This window comes from Chlorocebus sabaeus, chromosome 22, assembly GCF_047675955.1.
Source record: "Chlorocebus sabaeus isolate Y175 chromosome 22, mChlSab1.0.hap1, whole genome shotgun sequence".
Lineage (NCBI taxonomy): Eukaryota > Metazoa > Chordata > Mammalia > Primates > Cercopithecidae > Chlorocebus > Chlorocebus sabaeus.
Window position 1 is genome coordinate 86,814,498 of NC_132925.1, and position 23,126 is coordinate 86,837,623.

Consider the following 23,126-nt stretch of genomic DNA (forward strand, 5'->3'; position numbering starts at 1 on the left):
TAAGGCATGCTTATCTATATAAATGGTAGCAATGATACAGGGGAAGATATGGCAGAATTAGAATTGTTATTATAAGGTTTTTTTTTTAAATCACAAAGTGGATTTGCATTAGTTTAAATGTATATTGTAAGCTCTAGGGCAACTACTAAAAACAGTTAGAAAAATATAATATGCTAAGAAGGCAAAGCAGAATATTATAAAATGCTTATTTAAAACCACAGAAGGCAGATAAAGAGTGGAAGACAAAATAGAAACAAAGAACAAGGCAACAAATAGAAAACACTAACATATGTGGTAGATATTAATCCAACTATATCAGTAATCACTTTGAAAGTCAGTGGTCTAAATGCGCTGTTAAAAAGACGGAGACTATCAGAGTGGATCAAAAAATAAGACCCAACTATATGTTGTTTATAATAAAAGCACTTTAAAGAGACAAATAGGTTACAAGTAAATGGATGGAGAAAGATACACCATGTTAACACTAACAAAAAAAAAAGAGCAGGCCGGGTGCGGTGGCACACCTGTAATCCCAGCACTTTGGGAGGCTGAGGCGGGCGGATCACGAGGTCAGGAGATCGAGACCATCCTGGCTAACACGGTGAAACCGTGTCTCTACTAATAATACAAAAAAATTAGCCAGGCGTGGTGGCGGGCGCCTGTAATCCCAGCTACTCGGGAGGCTGAGACAGGAGAACGTCGTGAACCCAGGAGGCAGAGCTTGCAGTGAGCCGAGATCGCACCACTGCACTCCAGCCTGGGCAACAGAGTGAGACTCTGTCTCAAAAACAAACAAACAAAAGAGTAGGTAGCTATATTAATGTCAGACAGAGCTGACTTCAAAGCAAGGAAAGTTATCAGGGATAAAGAAAAACGTTATGCCTATAATCCCAGCACTTTGGGAGGCCAAGGTGGGTGGATCATCAGAGGTTGAGAGTTCGAGACTAGCCTGACCAACATGGAGAAACCCTGTCTCTACTGAAAATACAAAATTAGCTGGGTGTGGTGGCTCATGCCTGTAATCCCAGCTACTCAGGAAGGCTGAGGCAGGAGAATTGCTTGAATCCGGGAGTTGGAGGTTGCGGTGAGCCGAGATCACGCCACTGCACTCCAGCCTGGGCAACAAGGGTGAAACTCGGTCTCAAAAAAAAAAGAAGGACATTACATAATAATAAAGGGATCAGTTCTTCAAGAAGACATAATAGTCCTTAAAATGTATGCACCTAACAACAGAATGTAAAAATACACGAATAAAAAACCCGGTAGAACTGCGAGGAGAAACAAATGGATTCAATATTATTAGTCGGAAAATTCAACACTCTCCTATCAAAAATGGACAGATCCAGCAGGCAGAAAATCAGTAAAGACATTGTTGAGCTCTGCAACACCATCAATCAACTGAATATAATGGACGTCTGTAGACTCGTTCAACAACAGCAGAAGACACATTCTTCTAAAGCTCACATGGAACATTCACAAAGATAGACCACACTCTGGCCCATAAAGCACACCTTAACAAATTTAAAATAATAGAAATCATACAGTGTGCTCTCAGACCACAGTGAAATTAAACTAGAAATCAATAACAAAGATAGCTGAAAAGTCCCTAGTTACTTAGAGATTAAACAACACCCTTGTAAATAACACATGGATAAAGGAAGCAATCTCAGGGGAAACTTTGAAATATTTGGAACTAAATGAAAATACAGTAACATCAAAAACGTAAAATGTCTAGGATTAAATGTAAAAAAAATTGCAAGGAGGCTGGATGCAGTGGCTCACACCTGTAATCCCAGCACTTTGGGAGGCCAAGGTGGGAGAATTTGCTTGAGTCCAGGAATGCAAGACCAGCCTGGGCAATATAGTGAGACCTTTTCTACAAAAAAAAAAAAAAATTAAAAACTAGCCAGGCATGGTGGAGCACACCTGTAATCCTAGTTACATCAGAGGCTGGGGCAGGGGGATCCTTTCAGCCCAGGAGACAGAGGTGCAGTGACCCAAGATGGTGCCGCTGTACCTCAGTCTGGCGGCAGAATGAGAGACCCTGTTTCCAAAAATATTAATAATAATTGTAAGGAAACTCCAATTCATTATTGATGTAAAATGAAGACCTTTATACATGAATGGATACGCCTTGTTCATGTAATGAGAGAGTCATTATTGGAAAGATCCCTCACTAGATCTGTAGATTTACTGCAAACAAATTAAATTCCAGGAAATACATATACATATAATGTTAGGTAGAAATTGACAAACTGATTCTGATTTTTATATGGATGTATCATGGATCAAGCATAGCCAGACACACCTAAGGAGTAAGACAAAATGAGAAGACTTGCTATACTGGATACCGAGTTTAATTAGGATAGCATAGTGCTCCTCTAAGGAAAAGTAAATCAGACACAGATCCACTTTTGTAGGCACACTTGATTTCTTACAAAGGTGATGACTTACAGTGGTCAAGAAAAGTGCTGGTTTAATTGTATACACATGTTGAAACAAAACCTTACCCATATTTAACTTTGTATTAACTTCATTAATTCCAGGTGGATGTTAGTTCTAACTATGATAGGCTTCCAGATAATAATATAGTTTATTGTATTTATGACCTTTAAGGATAGGAAAAGATTTGTTTAACAATACAGAAAAAGCAGCTGGGTCCAGTGTCTCATGCCTGTAATCCCAGCACTTTGGGAGGCCGAGGCAGGCAGATTGCTTGAGGTCAGGAGTTCCGAGACCAGCCTAGACAACATGGTGAAACCCCATCTGTGCTAAAAATACAAAACAGCCGGGCATGGTGGTGCACGCCTGTAGTCCCAACTACTCTGGAGACAGAGGCAGGAGAATCACTTGAGCCCGGGAGGCAGAGGTTGCAGTGAGCCAATATCGCGCCACTGCACTCCAGCCTGGGCGGCAGAAGGAGATTCTGTCTCAGGGAAAACAAAAACAAAAACAAAAAAAAACCCAAAAAATGTATATACATAGAAAAAGCACTACTTTTTAAGGAAAAATATTGATAAATTAGACTACAATAAATTTAAGAACTTCTGTTTATCAAAAGACATCATAGTGAAAATGAGAAAAATATTTGCAACACAAACAACTGTCAGTGAACTGATGTCCACAATATAGACTGAATTTAAAAATGGGTAAGGAACTTAAGCATTTCCCAGAAGAAGAAATCTAAATGACTAATAAATATAAAGGTTATCAACTTAATAATCAGATAATGCAAATTAAAATTACAATGAGATATATGACACACCTTCCAAAATGGTTAAAAGTGAAAAAGGGGGCGGGGCGTGGTGGCTCCCGCCTGTAATCCCAGCACTTTGGGAGACCGAGGCGGGCGGATCACAAGGTCAGGAGATCGAGACCATGCTGGCTGACATGGTGAAACCCCATCTCTACTAAAAATACAAAAAATTAGCCAGGCGTGGTGGTGGGCTCCTGTAGTCCCAGCTACTCGGGAGGCTGAGGCAGGAGAATGGCATGAACCCGGGAGGCGGAGCTTGCAGTGAGCCAAGATCACGCCACTGCACTCCAGCTTGGGTGACAGAGCGAGACTCCGTCTCAAAAAAAAAAAAAAAAAAGTGAAAAAGACTGAAAATACAAAAATGTTGGTTAGAATGGAGCAAAAGGTGCCAGGCGTGGTGACTCAAGCCTGCAATTCCAGCACTTTAGGAGGCTGAGGCAGGTGGATTGCTTGAGGCCAAGAGTTTGAGACCAGCCTGGCCAATATGGTGAAAGCTTGTTGCTACAAAAAATACAAAAATCAACCAGGTGTGGTGGCACATGCCTGTGGTCCTAGCTACTTGGGAGGCTGAGGAATGAGAATCACTTGAACCTGAAAGGTGGAGTTTGCAGTGAGCCGAGATCACTCCACTGCAGTCCAGCCTGGGTGACAGAGCAAGACTCTTTGTATCAAAAAAAAAAAAAAAAAGAATGGAGCAAAAGGATTTATCATATGCTATTCGGAAACTAAATTGGTACAACTACTTTGGAAAACAGTTTGGTTATCTATTTTAGAAATTCATGTCTGTATGTACCAAGAGACAAGCAAAAATGTTTATGGCATCATTATTTGTAGCTTCCCAAAACTGTGAACTGCCCAATACCTAGTAACTAGTAGAAGTGGACTGAATAGATTGTGATGTATTCATATAAGTAATGTTCGACAAGAGAAGCTCCACTCAAAAAATACTCATACTGCATACTTTAATTAACATAGTGTGGAAACATAGTCGATATTAACCATAGTGTTTAGGATAGTGATAGAACAGGTAGTGACTAGCGAGGGAAGACTTTTTACACAGAATGTGAGACTTTCCCTCTCTGGCTGTCTCCAGGATTCCACTTGCATTTTCCAGTGGCTGTGGTTGCCATATTGCATTTATTTGTCATGTCTTCATAGTCTCCTCTGGTATATGACAGTTCGTCGTTCTTTCTTTGTCTTTCATGGACTTGACATTTTTGATGAGCCTATATTGCATGTCAATTATTTGTGGAATATTCCTCAATTTGGATTTGTTTTTTTCTCATGATTGGATTGAATTTGTGCAGATTTGGCAATAATGTTGTAGGAATGATATTGTAGTTATCTTGTATGAAATCAGAGATACATGATATTGATGCAAACTTTGGTTAGTTACATGACATCTGCCAGATTTTTTCACTGTAATGTTGCTGTTTTCCCCTTTAAAGTTAACAAGAATCTTACTGGGAGAACCTTTGAGATTTTGCAGATACCCTGTTTCTCATCATAGTATTTTAGAATCCATCAATAATTCTTGCCTGCAATGTTTATCTCTTTTTTTATTTTATTTTTATTTTTTAAATCTTCCTTTCCTTTCCTTTCCTTTCCTTTTTCCTTTCCTTTTTCCTTTCCTTGTTCCTTTCCGTTCCTTTCCGTTCCGTTCTGCCACCATGCCAGGCTAATTTTTTTTGTATGTTTAGTAGAGACAGGGTTTCACTGTGTTAGCCAGGATGGTCTCGATCTCCTGACCTTGTGATCCACCTGCCTTGGCCTCCCAAAGTGCTGGGATTACAGGCATGAGCCACTGCGCCCGGCTCCTGCAATGTTTATCTCTGTGGTGTTTGTCTACTAGTGATTTTCTATTTCTATCTTTTTTTTCCCCTATATTTATTAACTGGTTTTCTACTCTGAGGAAGATCTGTTCCCTCTCCCCTGTTTATTTCTATCAGTGTGGACTCATGGATACTTATTTAAATCTATTAGTTATAATGCATTACTCTCACTATTTATTTTATTGCTCAAATTGTCCCACATGTAGCCAGTGAGATCCTTCTAGTTGTCTTGTATGTTCCTTCAACGTACTCCCATTTTTTGATCATTTCCTTACTTTCTGGCATCACAAGATATTCCAGGCTCTAATTGTATTTTTCCTATCTCAGAATCAGAATAAGTTTTTTTTTCCCTGAAGTCCTTGTTTGTTTTTTTGTTTTTGGAAGATGGTATTTAGAAATCAAAAATTTGGGCCAGGCACAGTGGTTCATGACTAATTTCAGCACTTTGGGAGGCCAAGATGGGCAGATTGCTTGAGGTCGGGAGTTTGAGACCAGCCTGGGCAACATGACAATACCCTGTCTCTACAGAAAATACAAAAAGTAGCCAGGCATGGTGGCGCACATCTGTGGTCTCAGCTACTCAGGAGGCTGAGGTGGGAGGATGACTTGAGGTTGCAGTGAGCCGAGATTGCACCACTACACTTTAGCGTGGGTGACAGAGCCAGTCCCTGTCTAAAAAAATGAAAAAGAGGCCGGGCATGGTGGCTCATGCCTGTAATCCCAGCACTTTGGGAGGCTGAGGTGGGTGGATCACCTGAGGTCAGCAGTTCAAGACTAGCCTGGCCAACATGGTGAAACCCCGTCTCTACTAAAAATACAAAAAATTAGCTGGGCCTGGTGGCGGGCGCCTGTAATCCTAGCTGCTTGGGAGGCTGAGGCGGGAAAATCACTTGTACCCAGGAGGCAGAGCTTGCAGTGAGCCGAGATCGCGTCACTGCACTCCAGCCTGGGCGACCAGAGCCAAACTTTGTCTCAAAAATAAAAAAGAAAAGAAATAAATCAAAATTTGTACACTATATTTGCTTATTGTGACTAGCTGTCATTTTTGTAGTCCCTCTTAATTGACAGAGTTGGGAAAAACATGTGTATGGTTGTCTCTATTATTTGTTCATTTCTTTATCCATTCATTCATCTATCTATCTGCCTGTCTGTCTTTATCTGCCTGCCAGTCAGTCGTCATGTCCCTGTTCAGATATGTCTGATTTCAGTCCAACACCACAGGGTTCCCTTTGCTTATTTGTCACTTCTTTCTCCCATGGTGAGAAACCTGGCTTTTATTATTCATAGTATTTTTATTTAATGTTGGTATACACATAAAGTATTAATAGTTCCAGATTTGCTAACCCAGACTTTTGTGACCATGTAACGTTTCATCTAAATTAGAACAGTTTTGAGAGGGAAAGGGGGATGTTATTAAATATTATTTAAGAGTAATTGGTGGAAACATAGACTTGTAGGGAAACTGGGAATTATGACTCCCTGTGTATGGTACATATTTTACTAATTTATTATCATTATGGTTTATTTTTGTCTTTTCACTTTTTTAGCTTCATAAATTTCCTGTTGATGGATGCAAAAATCATTCTTGAAAACAATGGGTTGAAAGCTATTAAAATAGTGACTAGTAATTTATATACTTAATAGGAAGCGTTTTCTGTAATCATTATAGACTGCTTTGGTGAAAATATTGAGTTCCTTCATTGTCAGATGGAGCAGAGCAATATTGCTATTCGTTTGTTTTGTCTGGATTACTTCTGTAAGTTAGAATTGGAATTTCTCAGGTTTTCCTTGAGATGTTCTTGCATTTAGTGCTTCAGAATTCTAAGTCTTAAAAAAGAACATTGGTCAAAGAAATACTCATTTAAGATACTTGTCTGATGCTTAATAACATTTCCCTGTTAAGGTGGACACACGTTTGCAAAATGGATTTGCTCCTGGGATGAAGCTGGAGGTGGCTGTGAGAACAGATCCTGAAACCTATTGGGTTGCCACCATCATCACCACCTGTGAACAGTTGCTCCTTCTCCGCTATGATGGCTATGGGGAGGATCGGAGAGCAGATTTCTGGTGTGACATCAGGAAGGCTGATCTCTACCCCATTGGGTGGTGTGAGCAGAATAAGAAGACCCTTGAAGCCCCAGAAGGTAATGAAATACTTCCTATCAAGACGTGACATGATTTTGCTGTAAGAAAATTTGGATTGTCCACAATCTTGAGGTTTTCCGTCTCTCAAGCCTATAGGTTTACCCAGCTTTTCTAGGTTAGCATTTTGAGTGAAAATATTTATAAGGAATAATACACTTTTCCCTGTCTTTTAAAATTATTTTCTTTGCTCCATAAAGCCTCAGGTTTTTATGATGCTCATAGGGAATACTAGCTGCTTATCATCCTTTCAGACTGTGAGGTTCTCTGAGTTGGAGATTTGTAGATCTGGTTGTTTTTAAGCCCTTTGGGCCAGACTGATGTGCTGTTGATTTTCTTTTGTTTTTATTGTCCTCTCTCTGCATACCCTCAAGCAATATGGTAATTAGGAACTCTTACATGAACCAAATCAAGCACCACTCCAGAAGAAGTAGAAACCAAATTAAGCAGAAGAGAGACAATAAAGGCAAAAGAAAGAGAAGGGTGAGATAAAGGTGGGGAAAGATAAGAGGACTCCGGATTTAAGAAAATCCCTGAGTTGGTTGGGTGGGATGGCTCATGCCTGTAATGGCAGCACTTTGGGAGGCTGAGGCAGGTGGATCACCTGAGGTCAGGAGTTCGAGACTAGCCTGGCCAACATGGCAAAACCCCGTCTCTACTAAAAATACAAAACAATTAGCCGGGTGTGGTGGCGCACGACTGTAATTCCAGCTACTCAGGAGGCTGAGGCAGGAGAATTACTTGAACCTGGGAGGTGGAGGTTGCAGTGAGCCGAGATCGTGCCACTGTACTCCAGCCTGGATGACAGAGTGAGACGCTGTCTCAAAAAAATGAAAACACCTGACTTTTGGTATTTTTCTTTTAACTTCTTACTTTGATATAATTTCATATTTACCGAAAGTTATGAGAATCATATGGAAAATTATTGGAGACTTTTTGCCAAGTTTCTCCAAATGTTGTTAATGTTGACATATATTATGTTTACTTTATCTTGTCTCCGCTGCTTTACTTATGTTCTTTTAATGAACCGTGTGAGAGTCAGTTTTAGACGTGATGCCCTTTTATTCAAAAATGCCGTATATATTTCTAAAAACAAAGTATTCATGTCACAGTAAAATATGAAAATGAGGAAATTAACTTTGATACGATACTGTTGTTTAATCTACAGATAGTACTCAGTTTTTTAAAAGAAACATTGTTTAATAAACATGGTCTTATATTTATATCACTTTCTAGTGTTTTTATTTTTATTTTCATTTCCATTTTCTTGAGGCAGGGTCTTGCTCTGTCACCCAGGCAGGTCTCCAATTCCTGGGCTCAAGTGATTATCCTGCCTCAGCCTTCCTAATAGCTAGCACCACAGGCATAAGCCATCATGCCTGGCCCTTATTCAGTTTTTGACCCTTATTCAGTTTTTGGCCCTTATTCAGTTTTTACCAGCTATTCCAATAACATTTACAATAATTTCGTTCTATTTTATTTTTTGAGACAGAGTCAAAAGGTCTGTCACCCAGGCTGGAGTGCATTGGCATGATCCTAGCTCACTGTGTCCTTGAACTCCCGGGCTCAAGTGATTCTCCCACCTCATCCCTGCTAGGTAGTTGGGTCTACAGGTGTGTGTCACCACACCCAACTAATTTTTAAACTTTTTTTTTGTAGATACAGAGTTTTGCTGTGTTGCCCAGGCCAGTCTCGAACTTCTGGCCTTAAGTCCTCTCTATTTTTGGACTACTTTCTATTTTGTTGTTGTTTCTATAAACAATACTGAAGTTAGCTATAAGCTCTGTTTCCTCTCCTTCAGCATCTCATTTCAGGTAATATCCTTTTACTCCCAGTTAACACTTAAAAGTTAAATAGTTAAATTACATGGCAAGAAAGCTTTTTTTTTTTTTTTTTTTTTTTTTTTGAGACAGAGTCTCGCTCTGTCACCCAGGCTGGAGTGCAGTGGCCGGATCTCAGCTCACTGCAAGCTCCGCCTCCCGGGTTCACGCCATTCTCTCCTGCCTCAGCCTCCCGAGTAGCTGGGACTACAGGCGCCCACCACCTCGCCCGGCTAGTTTTTTGTATTTTTTTAGTAGAGAGGGGGTTTCACTGTGTTAGCCAGGATGGTCTCGATCTCCTGACCTCGTGATCCGCCCGTCTCGGCCTCCCAAAGTGCTGGGATTACAGGCTTGAGCCACCGCGCCCGGCCTGTTTTTTTTTTTTTTTAAGACAATGAGTAGGCTTATACAACTATTCACATTTTCCGCATTCTTGTCCCATAGTTTTTATAATAATACTGTAACTACATTTTCAGAGCATGCAGCTATTATATACCATAGTATCTCCCTTACAACCATCATTTAGTTTAAGTTCTATAGTTATATATATATTTAATTCACTACCATTTCTCATGCTAATGTTACCTCATTAATTTGCTCATCTGAAGCTCATTCCCTTGCGGACTCCTTAGAAAGGACTCATGGGAACAATATTACTTAGTTCTTACCTGTTCATAACAGTTTGTATATTGCCTTTAGATCTGAAGTTCAGTTTGGCTAGATATAAAATCCTTCTCTCATATTTTCTCTTTCATTAAATTTCTTAAATATGTTACATTCCATTGTCTTTTGGAATAAACCATTGTTAATAACTCTGATGAAAATCTTGTTTTCTTTCCTTTATAAGAAACTTGGTCTTTTTCCTAAATAGCCATGGTGTTATTTTTGCTTTAAAGTTCAGTACTTTCATTAGAACAATTTTGATGTAGCTGCCCTCATTTGATTTTACTATATACATAGTAATCCCTTTCAGTATGTATTACAAGGCCCCTTTCATTTCTGTAAGGTTTACCTGAATTATGGTCCAGCATGGTAGCTGGATTACACCTATAATCCCAGCATTTTGGGAGGCTCAGGCCGGCAGATCACTTGAGGTCAGGAGTTTGAGACCAGCCTGGCCAACATGGTGAAACCCCCTCTCCACTAAAAATATAAAAATTAGCTGGGCATGGCGGCATGTACCTGTAGTCCCAGCTACTCGGGAGGCTGAGGCAGGAGAACTGCTTGAACCTGGGAGGCAGAGACCATCCTGGCTAACACAGTGAAACCTCGTCTCCACTAAAAATACAAAAAATTATCCGGGCGTGGCGGTGGGCGCCTATAATCCCAGCTACTTTGGAGGCTGAGGCAGGAGAATGGCGTGAGCCCAGGAGGCGGAGCTTGCAGTGAGCCTAGATCGCGCCACTGCACTCCAGCCTGGGCAACAGAGTGAGACTCCGTCTCAAAAAAAAAAAAAAAAGAACATAGGTAAAGCAGTGGAGACAAGATAAATAGAGACCTGGGTGTGCTCATTGTCACTGGGTTTGTGTTTCTTGGCCTTTTCAGTGTCTAGAGTTAATGCATTTCTTCTTCTTCTCAGGATAAATTACATCATGATGCTTCTAATACAAATTCGGAAAGATAGTGCTTTCATTTAACTCATCCATCTAAGCTTTATTTCCTTTCTATCATGCTGAAAATCCTAGTTCTCAATTACACATTTCATTCTTTGTTAGCCAGGATGGTCTTGATCTCCTGACCTCATGATCTGCCTGCCTCGGCCTCCCAAAGTGCTGGGATTATAGGTGTGAGTCACCGCACCCGACCACATGTCATTCTTTATTTGCTTTTGCCTACCACATACAAACAACTATTTCAAAGTAATAACATCAAGTCTACCACTAACAATAGGATTACTAAAAATAGCTTAAGATTTTTTCTTTGCATTTTTTGTTGTTGTTGTTGTTATTGTCCTTAGAGTATATATCCCTAACTGGGGACGTACTTTCACATTTTACTGTATTTTAAAGTAATAGTTCCTGAAATAGTTCCTCTTTGTGTGATTATCTCACAAGCTCCATATACAGTTAGGTTTCCTTGATTTTGCTTTATGAGGAAATCTGAATTTATTTGTTTACTTCTAATGGAAGAGTAAGTCCATTAACATTAACACTTACTGATATTATTAATATACATGGCCTCAAATTTATATTGTTAAATGTTACATACTTTGTGTGTATGTAGTTTCTTTTTAACTATGTGATCTATCCTGTTTACACGTATAGTTTCTCTTTCGGCATATAGAAAGGTTCTTATTTGTGTTCTACTGATTACCTTTATATAACACTTTGTAAGAAAATATTTTCTTTTAGAAATATGTACTGAAATATATATATGGGTGAAATTGTATGCTATCTGGAATTGTCTTCTAACTGATCCTTGGTTGGGCATGGGCGGAGTGTGAGGTATAAGCCAGGCATTGGCAAATTATCTGTAAAGGGCAAGATAGTAAATATTTTAGGCTTTACTAATCATACAATCTCTGTCAAAGCTGCTAAAACGCTACCTTTGTAGTGTGAAAGCAGCCACAGACAATATGTAAACAAATGGATATGGCCGTGTTCTAGTAAAGCTTTATTAACAAAAATAGACAGTAGGCTGAATTAAGCCCATGGGTTGTAGCTTGTAAATCCTGGTTTAGATGAAACAGATTGGCCATGAGGTGACAGTTGTTGACGCCAGGGCACATAGGATTCATTAGATCATTTTTCTTTTTGTATGTTTGAAAATTTCCATCATAAAAAATAAAGTAAGGTACCTTCTGGATAAAATTTTAGGAACAGGTAGTTGGGCCTATTCTCTTTGTTTTATATACAACTCTTAATAAACTAACCAGAAAGTAGCTCCATCTAGAGAAGTATTTTTGGTTTTATTTTATCTTTTCAAGCTCTCAAAGAAGCAGTATGTTTGACTCTTAGATTTTAAAATGAGAAATACCTCTAAACCATCTCCACTGGTTCGATTTCTGTGCGTTCTGTTGGCTGGCATTTTGAGTAATCAGTCATTTATTCCCTCATCTAGGCATCAGAGATAAAGTATCTGACTGGGATGAGTTTCTGCGGCAGACCCTAATAGGAGCATGTAGTCCTCCTGTTCCACTGCTAGAGGGCGTGAGTATTACTATATGCCACATCGGTGTGGAAAACCCATCTGATCTTTCAAAGAATCTTAAAATCGGTTGCTTATTTATCACTCTGAAGCAAATAAACATTATTAGAGACATAGGCACAGGTATTGGGAATTTTAAACTTACCCTTAGAGGTTGCAGACTGGTGACTTGCTTAGTGCCTAAATATTTTCTGAATTAGTTGCTAACACATAAAAAATCTAATTTCCCAGATTCTTTTATACAGTTGGAAAATAGGACCTTCTGAGGGCTTTCACTCTGAAACTGAGCAGGGGTTGATTCTGCTTCAAGGTGGACATTTGTAACTCCCACCCCAGGTGACTTGGAGACCCCCAACCCACCCTTTTTTTTTTTTTTGCTCAGAAGACATTGGACCTGTTGTATTCCTGCTTTCCACCTGCTTTTCAGCAGTCCTTTTAAGTTAGTGTAGCCTTTGAGCTTGTTAGTGAATATAGATCTCTTGACTTTGTGAAATGGATTTATTGGTTATGACATTTTTAAGTTATATCTTGTAACTTTCTGTCATACTGGCAAAATTCTTTGTGGCATATGTGAAATGCAATGTATAAAGGTTCCCATCCCTCTACATCATTGCCAACACTTGTTGTCTTTTTTATTTTTATTTTTTTATTTTTTTATTTATTTTTTTTGAGACGGAGTCTCGCTCTGTCGCCGGGGCTGGAGTGCAATTATAGCTGACTTAGTGGGTATGAAGTGGCATCTCATTTTGATTTACATTTGTCTAAGGGCTGTTGATGTTGAGTATGTTTTTTTGTGCTTATGGGCCATTTCTGTATCCTTTTTGGAGACATTTCTTTGCCCATTTTTAAAGTGGGTTGTCTTTTTATTATTAAGTTGAATGTATTATTATGCATTCAAAATATACATGCATTTCAAAATATTGAAAATATTTTTCCCATTCTGTGGCTTTTTATTGTTTACAACATAAACATTTTTTATTTTGATGTAATCCAGATTATCTTTTTTTCTTTTGTTGCTTGTGCTTTTGGTATCATATCTAAGAAGGCTTTGCTTAACCCAAGGTCAAGAAGATTTACTCCTGTATTTTCTAAGAGTTTTATGGTTTTAGGCTTTACATTTACTTCTATGATCCATTCACATTCCCTTTTAAATTTTGATCGGTGAATACTCTATTTCAAACTGGTTTTTATTTTTTGTACTCTGACTCGTTTATTTATGCTTAGCCAGGGCCTGACACGTACTAAACACTCAGTAACATTTTAATGAATGGATGAATTGATAAACTATTCTACTCTTCAGATAAATTATTCTACTCTTTGACCATGACTCTGCCATACTGACTTTTAGCTCTGAATCTTTTTCTTCATTTGTTCATATGTCCTTTTGCATATCTGGATATGTAAGTGTCACAGAGCAATTTTTACTGGGAAAAAAATGTAAGGTTGTGTATTAGAAATGGTTAAATGATAACTTGATAATAAATTTCTTTTCTTTTTTTCTTTTTTTTTTTTTTTTTTGAGACGGAGTCTTGCTCTGTCGCCGGGACTGGAGTGCAGTGGCTGGATCTCAGCTCACTGCAAGCTCCGCCTCCCAGGTTTACACCATTCTCCTGCCTCAGCCTCCCGAGTAGCTGGGACTACAGGTGCCCGCCACCTTGCCCGGCTAGTTTTTTGTATTTTTTAGTAGAGACGGGGTTTCACTGTGTTAGCCAGGATGGTCTCGATCTCCTGACCTCGTGATCCACCCTTCTCGGCCTCCCAAAGTGCTGGGATTACAGGCTTGAGCCACCGCGCCCGGCGAATTTCTTTTCTTTATTGTAGTTTTTAATATACTTTTAGATAGTGAGAGTTAAACTTTTCCTTTCCATCGCTGTAATCAAAAGCTTTTACTCTGTTCATTTGAACATTGTTATGACATCAGTAAAAAATCAGAAACAACTGAAATACTATCTGTAGGTAACTGGATAAATTATTGCCCATTTACAATGTAAAATATCATAAAATACTATAAAACATGAGGAAGAGTTATGTATACTATTGTAGAAAGATACCTATGATGTACTAAGTGAAGAACAAATTAAGAAATAGTATGCAGTGTTTCCATTTTTCAAAAAATAGAAACAGACAGACTGGCAGAGGTGAATATTGACTTGTATGGAGAAAAACAGTGTACGCCAAAGTGTTTCTTGTGGTTCTTTCTTTGAGGTGGGATTATAGGTGACTTTGACTTTTGTCATGTTTGATTTTTTTCTTTAATTATGATGATGGTATTTTGATATTTGCTTTTTTTTTTTTTTAAGACAGAGTCTTGCTCTGTTGCCTAGGCTAGAGTGCAGTGGCATGATCTTGGCTCACCATAACCTCCGCCTCCTGAGTTCAAGTGATTCTCCTGCTTCAGCCTCCCAAGTAGCTGGGACTGCAGGTGCCCACCATCATGCCCGGCTAATTTTTGTATTTTTAGTAGAGACAGGGTTTCACCATGTTGACCAGGCTGGTCTTGAACTCCTGACCTCAAACGTTCTGCCCACCTCAGCCTCCCAAAGTGCTGGGATTACAGGTGTGAGCTACCATGCCTGGCCCATATTTGTTTTATAATAGATGAGGAATTATTATATTTTAAAAATTCTTACTAAATAAAACTACATAACATAATCCTAGAGATAGAGATATGTTAGAGCAATTTTACTGCATTATAGATTTTCTTTAAGATAAACATTTTCATATCACCTAGAAATAATACTATAAGAGGTTTGTATGATGATAGACAATTTAGTGTCAGTGGCTTTTGAATGGGTAAAAAATACGAAGGCTGGTGTGAGATCATTTAGAAGGTGGTTTTTCAAAAATATTATGTTAATTTCTCTTACTGGATTGTTTCACTTTTTAATCCTACAGCTCCGTAATGGGAGGAATCCTTTAGATCTCATTGCTCCAGGATCCAGACTAGAATGTCAAGCTTTCCAGGACACTTTAAGCACTTGGATTGTTACTGTAGTAGAAAACATTGGGGGAAGGCTGAAGCTACGTTATGAAGGACTTGAAAGTTCTGACAATTATGAACATTGGTTGTATTACTTGGATCCATTTCTTCATCACGTTGGTTGGGCTGCTCAACAGGGATATGAGCTTCAGCCTCCTTCAGGTGAAGAGTAATAGAGCATTTTTCTTCTGTGGCATTAACATGCTATGTTATTAATATCTATGAGGCTAAAAAAATACATTCTGCATGTTATGTAAACCTTTGTTAATTATCATAGTAGAGCTATTACAAAACAGTTTATGTGGAGTTGTTAAACTAAGTACCTATTTTTCTTTTTTGTTCTTGTTGTTCTGCTTTTGTTTTTTTTTGTTTGTTTGTTTGTTTGTATGTTTTTTGTTTTGAGACAGAGTCTTGCTCTGTTACCCAGCCTGGAGTGCAGTGTCATGCAACCTCCACCTCCCGGGTTCAAGCAGTTCTTGTGCCTCAGCCTCCCCAGTAGCTAGGATTACAGACACACGCCACCATACCTGGCTGATTTTCGTATTTTTAGTAGAGACGGGGTTTCACCATGTTGGCCAGTCTGGTTTCGAACTCTTGACCTCAAGTGATCCGCCCACCTTAGCCTCCCATAGTGCTGGGATTACAGGCGTGAGACACCGTACTTGGCCAAGTGCCTATTTTTCTTTTCTTTTTATTGTTTTTATAATTTATGACACTTATTGATATACCTCATAGGCTTCTGTGCCAACCCATACTGACCCTTGACCTAGATAAAATAAAGAAAAAATTATCTAGGGAACATTTAGCTAGGTATATAGAAAATTGGGTCACAGCAAATTGTTGATTAAAAGAAATACCAATAATATTGGTATTTCTGGAGTTACTGTTTAAATCAATTTGCATTTATTATTATGTGCCCCAATTTGGATGTTATATTACAATTTTATGGATTACGGCAATCCTTATGATGTTACTGTAGGTATTTTCATAAAGCCAAGCTGTCCAAGCTCTTTGTAGAGCGAAGTGCTGAAGTTAAGGTGCAAGTTCTTTAAGTGTAGAGGGAGATAAGTGGGCTTGAACCCTTTTCTAGTTCCAGTGGAAAGTGACTTTTTTTTATGTGAATGCTTTCGGGACAGGTAAAAAGTATAAGTTTCTCATCATCTAAAGCATGTTGTCATGTTTTATTAAAGCCATCAGACATCTAAAAAATGAAGCTGAGTGGCAAGAGATTTTGGCCAAAGTGAAAGAGGAAGAGGAAGAGCCATTACCATCTTACTTATTTAAGGTAAAAACAAAACATTTGATAGATCGGTATTGCTCCACCTACAGTAGAGTAAAGCAACGCCAGGGGTGAAAGTGTAAAGTAGTCCCTGCAGTCGGTAAGAATGGAGGGTGTGTTAACGCTGGACTGATGATCATCCTTGTTTTCTTCTAACAGTTGTCTAGATTTTCTCCCCAAGTTCTCCTGAAGTAGTTTGAATCTTTTCTACCCTTAACTACATATGCCTAACTTATAAAATAAATTTGTTTTTTCCTCCATATATTCCTTGTCTTTGAATGTAGAGAGTAGAAGCACTTTCTGTGTTTTTGTTTTTTCCTGAATAGTTTTTTCCAGCGAAGAAAATTATATTGGCTAGTTTTGCACATTTAAAAAAAAGAAGAAAACTATAGGGTTTACCAGAGCTGGATATTTCTATTGATCACAGTAGGATTCAGCTACATGTAAGTGTAAAATTGATTCAGATACTATGTTTTCATCCCCTTTTGGTGTCTGCATTTCAGGACAAACAAGTTATTGGCATTCATACATTCTCTGTAAACATGAAATTGGAAGCTGTGGACCCCTGGTCTCCTTTTGGGATCTCTCCGGCTACAGTTGTTAAGGTAAAATGGGGATAACTCTCTCGGTAAGAATCCCTGTCAAGGTGACTGGTTTAGGAAATTGGTAGTGTTTTGATCTTTAAGCTTTATTGATCCAACCCATTTTTCCTTCTAAGCCGTGCAGTTAGAATTACTTCTGTGCACGTTTTGTAATTGTCCAGTTTGCTGTGGCCCGTTCCTTCTTCAGAGCTTGGTAACCCTAGCCAAAGCAATCTTGGGCCTGGGCACTAGACTAGTAGGGGACGCATTCTTTGGGGCAGGCCTAGCTGTATATAAGTAAAGGAGATTTAACTCCTTTAGGAGGCAGGGTATCTGTAAAGTTGGAGGCAGGCAGTCTCATCAACGTCTAACTAGATGCAGAGCTCTTTGGAATGAGGAGATGAGTGGGGATTAGGCAATTAGTGTTAAAAGTTCTAGCAGTGGCCTGGCTCCAGCTATGTATTCCAGATTCAGATTTAATCTTTTGGAATACTGACAAAAGTAAGAAGTAAGGTTATCAAGGCCCTGCTCAGTCACTACAACTGAGGCATTGGCCAGAGAATTTCAGTTTCCAACTAGAGCAGAAGCACATTTACTGAAAATAGAAGCCAAAGTTGAATGTGACTAGAGGAATAGTTGCTTGGGTGCTAAATTGTCTGATCTATTGAGATTTAAGTTTTCCCTGTCTTGGAAGAAGATCATTCTCAAAGCAAGGAGGGATTCTGAGCCTGAAAGTGGGGCCAGAAGGCCCTATCTAGAGTCTGAAGGGAGGGCTAGTGGGAAGCCAGAGGAGGTTCATAAAGTTGTCTCTTTGGCTGGGTTCAGTGGCTCATGCCTGTCATCCCAGCACTTTGGGACACCGGGGCAGGTAGATCACCTGAGGTCGGGAGTTGGAGACCAGCCTGACCAACATGGAGAAACCCCGTCTCTACTAAAAATACAAAATTAGCTGGACGTGGTGGCGCATGCCTGCAATCCCAGCTACTCAGGAGGCTGAGGTGGGAGAATCGCTTGAACCCGGGAGGCGGAGGTTGTGGTGAGCCAAGGTTGTGCCATTGCACTCCAGCCTAGGCAATAAGAGCAAAACTCCGTCTCTAAATAAGTAAATAAATAAAGTTCATTCGTTGGCATTTGAAACTGGGCTAGGATTTGAAAAACGAATACACAGTAGCATAAGCTTAAACTAAGCTTCTCACTAAGTTTAGACTAAATTTTGTTCAGAGCCCAACTACATGGGTTTGGATCCAGATTTTGCTTCTTCCTCATTTTGTAACCTAGGACAAGTTATTTAACCTGTGTTTGAACTCGTTCTCCTTATCTGCAAAATGGAGTTGATAGTGGTACTTGGGCCAGGTGTGGTGCTCAAGCCTGTAATCCCAGCACTTTGCGAGGCTGAGTCAGGAGGATCACTTGAGCCCAGGAGTTTGAGACAAGCCTGGGCAATATAGGAAGACCACAAAAATTAAAAAATTAGCTGGGCGTGATGGTGCATGCCTGTTGTCCCAAGTACTCAAGGGACTGAAGTGGGAGGATCAACTGAGCCCAGGAAGTCAAGACTGCAGTGCTTCAGTGAGCCACGTTCATGCCACTGCACTCCAGCCTGGGTAACAGAGCAAAACCCTGTCTCCAAAAAGTATATATGTATTTTATATATATATATTAAAAAAATGGTACTTACCTCTTTCGATTAAGAAGATTGAAACTGAATTGATACATGAAAAGCATTTAATTAAAACAGTAATTATATGCATTATATAACACAGAGCTAACATTTACTGTTTAGTATTATTAATACCCACATGATTATGAACTTTTGTAATATGTTTGGCTGTGCCAAGAAAAAAGCACATGCATTTGTCTATTTCACCTATTAATTGCATGTATAGGTTTTTGATGAGAAGTACTTTCTGGTGGAAATGGATGACTTGCGACCTGAAAACCACGTGCGGCGATCCTTTGTGTGCCACGCCGACAGTCCTGGCATCTTCCCTGTGCAGTGGAGTCTGAAGAATGGCCTACACATCAGCCCCCCTCCAGGTGCACATTTGCTGTCTTCTGAGTTGTTACTTGAGAGCTTCTCCTTGAGATAAGACATGTCAGATGGCATTGCTTAAATCTTTTGTCCCTCTCCTCATGCCCTAGCCTGTTCCTGACGTTTTTGGGGTCTGAGAAAAGTGTAAGGAAAGGTCTAGATTCCATATATTTACATATTTCAAAGTCATAAATTGAGCTAAAAACCTGTTAAAGAGAGTGTGTGGGCCAGGCACAGTGGCTCACGCCTGTAATCCCAGCACTATGGGAGGCCGAGGTGGGCGGATCACGAGGTCAGGAGATCAAGACCATCCTGGCTAACACGGTGAAATCCCATTTCTACTAAAAAATACAAAAAAATTAGCCGGGCGTGGTGGTGGGCGCCTGTAGTCCCAGCTACTCCGGAGGCTGAGGCAGGAGAATGGCGTGAACCCGGAGGCGGAGCTTGCAGTGAGCCGAGATTGCGCCACTGCACTCCATCCTGGGCGACAGCGAGACTCCATCTCAAAAAAAAAGGAGAGTGTGTTCTATCCTCTGACTTTGTTATCTGTGCCCTCATAACCCCCTAGAAAGCCAGGTTCCAACCTGGGTTCTATGCTGGCTCCTTAGTTCCATTTATGTCTGTTAGGGGTGGCAGAGGGGTGGGCTTGGATGCACAGTGAGCATTGGGGGCTGGCTTGTGAGAAGAGGCCATAGAGCCAGAGTTAGAAGGTAGATTACTGATTATCTTTAGGTGTCTGAGTCTTATCATGGAGGGAACTTTCTAGAGAGAGGTGTATGGTGAAGAGTAGGACTCAGGCAGTAGGTAGGCTCGTTTTCCTGATATTTGCAACTTTGCAAAATATAGTCTTTGATCTTTTAATCAAGGCTCTTAATTAATGGGTGAAATTTTTAATATTTTTAAACTTAGAGAATCTAGAACATTTCAGATGTTTATCTGATTTTTTAATATTAGCAAATCAGATTATTTGATTGGCAGTCTATGTATATGTTATTAGTAGGTTTTCAGTAAAGCATAGCATCACTTTCTAAATGGTGACTGCTGGAACACTGGGCTGCAAGTACTCTTTTGTGTTAACAAGGGTCATACACTCAGAACCTTTTGTCTTTCATTAGCTTTTATTCATCCAACAAACATTTATGTAATGTTTGCTGTAAGCCAGGCATTGAGCTTATTCCTAGGAAGAGTGACAAGCTCAGTGAGTACAACCCAGCCCCTTCAAGGGGCAAATAGGGGGAAATATTAACAGAACTTCCTAGATTCTCCTCCATTAGTGAACACAGCAAAAGAATGCCTGGTTGGAGGGTATGGTGTGGAATAGCCACAGAAGGAAGTTCTTGCTTTGCAGGTACGCTCTGGATATCCCAAGTTCTTTACTCTTCTTGCCACTTCTATATGAAAAGGAAGAAACAATTGTTAAAATCACTGAAGCTTTCAGTGTTGTTATAGACAAATCAACTGTGTCTTTGTAAATAGAGGGAAGGTAGTAGATAACTGAAAATGGCAGAAAATGTATTGTCAGGAATTGAGGTGGGGGCAAAGGGAGAACATAGTGCCAGTCTCAGGTAGGCAGGGACTGTTGGGCTGTCAGAGGGCATAGACTTGAGTAGCCTGTCTTTTGCCTGTGAGACATTAAGCTCTCAGGAGGCTGAGAGCAACTCAGACACAGTAGGCAGTTGGGCCTCACTCAGCTCTTTGCATGCAGATGGTTATGAGTCAGCACCAGCTTGGAGATGCTTCCGTCAAGAACCTTAGTAGACCTAAGTGGGGTGCTAAGCTTGTTTTTTCTAAAATAAACACATGATTTAGATTATAAAAGCATTGATATTCTGTAATATATGAATCTGAAAATGACAAGAGCATTTGTATCAGTGATATCTGAGACACATTTCAGGAAATAGCTTTGACAAAGAAAAAAGTCTTCGTCTTTGCAGATTAACTAGTACTATTTGCTGCTCTTTTCCTTAAGAGCCTGAGCCCTTTAGAATTGACAATAAGAGTGGATTTATATATACAAATCAAATTCAGTCATAACTGTCTTAAATTCTTTTGGCAAATCGCCAGCAACTAATCATATAAAATAGTGCTCAAAATAAATGTCTAGTTTGAAATTTGAAAGTTTAAAAATTTATCCAAAGAGTCTCATTGTCTTATTACTGTTTGACCAGAGTTGCTCTGTTTTATAAAATTAACAGTGCTCTAGATTTATAGAATGCTTTTTGTCCCTCTAAAATGATCAAAGTTGTCAGACTAGCAGCACTGGAAGTTGTGAGTGGACCCTTGGTGAGTGGTGAAGCCAGGCAAGCATGTGCAGTGTGGCAGTGTGAATCATTGTTCATTTGTCCCCACCTAGGCTACCCAAGCCAGGACTTTGACTGGGCTGACTACCTCAAACAGTGTGGTGCTGAAGCTGCTCCCCAGAGGTGCTTCCCTCCGGTGAGGACCCCCACGACCTCATGGCTACTATGCAGGGCTGCGGGGACTGCTGCGCTTCCCTTGCTTTCCGTGGTTATTACTCTGAAGATAATCATCTCACTTAATCCAGATGAGCACAGTGGTGATTGTAATCACATGGTCTAAAGGAAACTACATTTACTGCAGAAGTGAATCAGTTAGTTTGCTAATTAAGTTAGTTTTATAAGTTTATTGGTTTTATTTTTTCTTAGCTGAAATCATGTGAATTTGAAATTTTATGATTATTTTTCATGATTCAATAATAGAAAAACTGTTGAAATATTAAGTGGACAAAAATTGTTAAGCTTATTTAAATTATTCTATCCAAATAATACATGCATGTGGTTTAAAAAGCCATGTAGCAGTAAAAGGCTTAGAAGGTAAAATAGCAGTCCCTGCCCTACCCCTTTTCACAGTCTCCCTTCCGAGAAGTAACTACTTCCTGTTCTTCTCACTGTAATTCTAGTAGTTGTATTTCTTCATTTTCAAAATGAAAAGCTTCTATCTTTTGAGTCATTTATTTTAGACATGTCACTTGGTTCTAATTTTAAAACTTTGACTTTATTAAAACAAATTAACTTCACCCTGTCTTATGGTGCTGAGTCTGTTGGTTCTATATTATGATAAATTAGCATTTAGTTATTTTTTGTTTCCTTTCCTCTCTGTCTTACCCTGTTCTTCTTCCTTTAGAGTTATATTACAGTTTTTGGTTAAATACAAAATGAGTTTTTTACATTATGATATGCGTTCAAATATTACTCACAGCTGAGCACTACAGTTTTGTTTTGTTTTGTTTTGAGACAGAGTCTTGCTCTGTCACCCAGGCTGGAGTGCAGTGGCATGATCTCGGCTCACTGCAGCTTCTGCCTCCCGGGTTCAAGAGATGCTCCTGTCTCAGCCTCCCAAGTAGCTGGGATTACAGGCGCCCACCAGCACACCCACCTAATTTTCATTTTTATAGTAGAGATGAGGTTTCACCATGTTGGCCAGGCTGGTCTTGAACTCTTGACCTCAAGTGATTTGCCCACCTCAGCCCCCCAAAGTGTTGGGATTACAGGTATGAGCCACTGCACCTGGCACTGCAGTATTTTATGATTGTTTCTTTTTAAAAATTTTTATCCTCAGTATTAATTTCCTTGTTTTTAATTTACTTAATTTTCTTTTATCTGTTGCTGCTGCTTTCCACACCTCCCAGTAGTCTCTCATTAGCAAAAGCAGTCACATCAGGAAATTTGTGATTCCTAACACTTTCGTTAAAGAGACATCCCTCTTAGCAACCTCCACTCTGTGTCTCTCTGGATGGGTTGCTCTTTAGACTTACCGTGTAGTTTTTGTGGGTTTTATTGTTGTTGTTTGTTTTTTTTGTTTTATTTTTTGTTTTTGTTTTTTTTTTTACACAGAATCTTGTTTTTGTCGCCCAGGCTGGAGTGTAGTGGTGCAATCTCAGCTCACTGCAACTTCTGCCTACCGGGTTCAATCGATTCTCCTGCCTCACCCTCCTGAGTAGCTGGGAGTATAGGTGCCCGGCACCATGCCTGGCTAATTTTTATATTTTTAGTAAAGACTGGGTTTCACCATGTTGGCCAGACTGGTCTCGAACTCC

The 23,126-nt window shown here is 39.6% G+C and overlaps 1 protein-coding gene across 3 annotated transcripts in view; it reads left to right on the forward strand.

Annotated features, from left to right (window-relative positions):
• The window catches only part of SFMBT1 (Scm like with four mbt domains 1), a 154,970-nt gene that overhangs the window by 106,617 nt on the left and 25,227 nt on the right, over positions 1 to 23,126 (forward strand). For all 3 annotated transcript variants that reach the window (XM_007984569.3, XM_038003793.2, XM_007984568.3), the window contains exons 4-10: positions 6,992 to 7,232; positions 12,111 to 12,199; positions 15,093 to 15,339; positions 16,368 to 16,462; positions 16,960 to 17,061; positions 18,924 to 19,074; positions 21,423 to 21,505. In XM_007984569.3, coding sequence (XP_007982760.3) covers positions 6,992 to 7,232; positions 12,111 to 12,199; positions 15,093 to 15,339; positions 16,368 to 16,462; positions 16,960 to 17,061; positions 18,924 to 19,074; positions 21,423 to 21,505 — 1,008 coding nt within the window. The remainder of the gene's footprint in view (positions 1 to 6,991; positions 7,233 to 12,110; positions 12,200 to 15,092; positions 15,340 to 16,367; positions 16,463 to 16,959; positions 17,062 to 18,923; positions 19,075 to 21,422; positions 21,506 to 23,126) is intronic.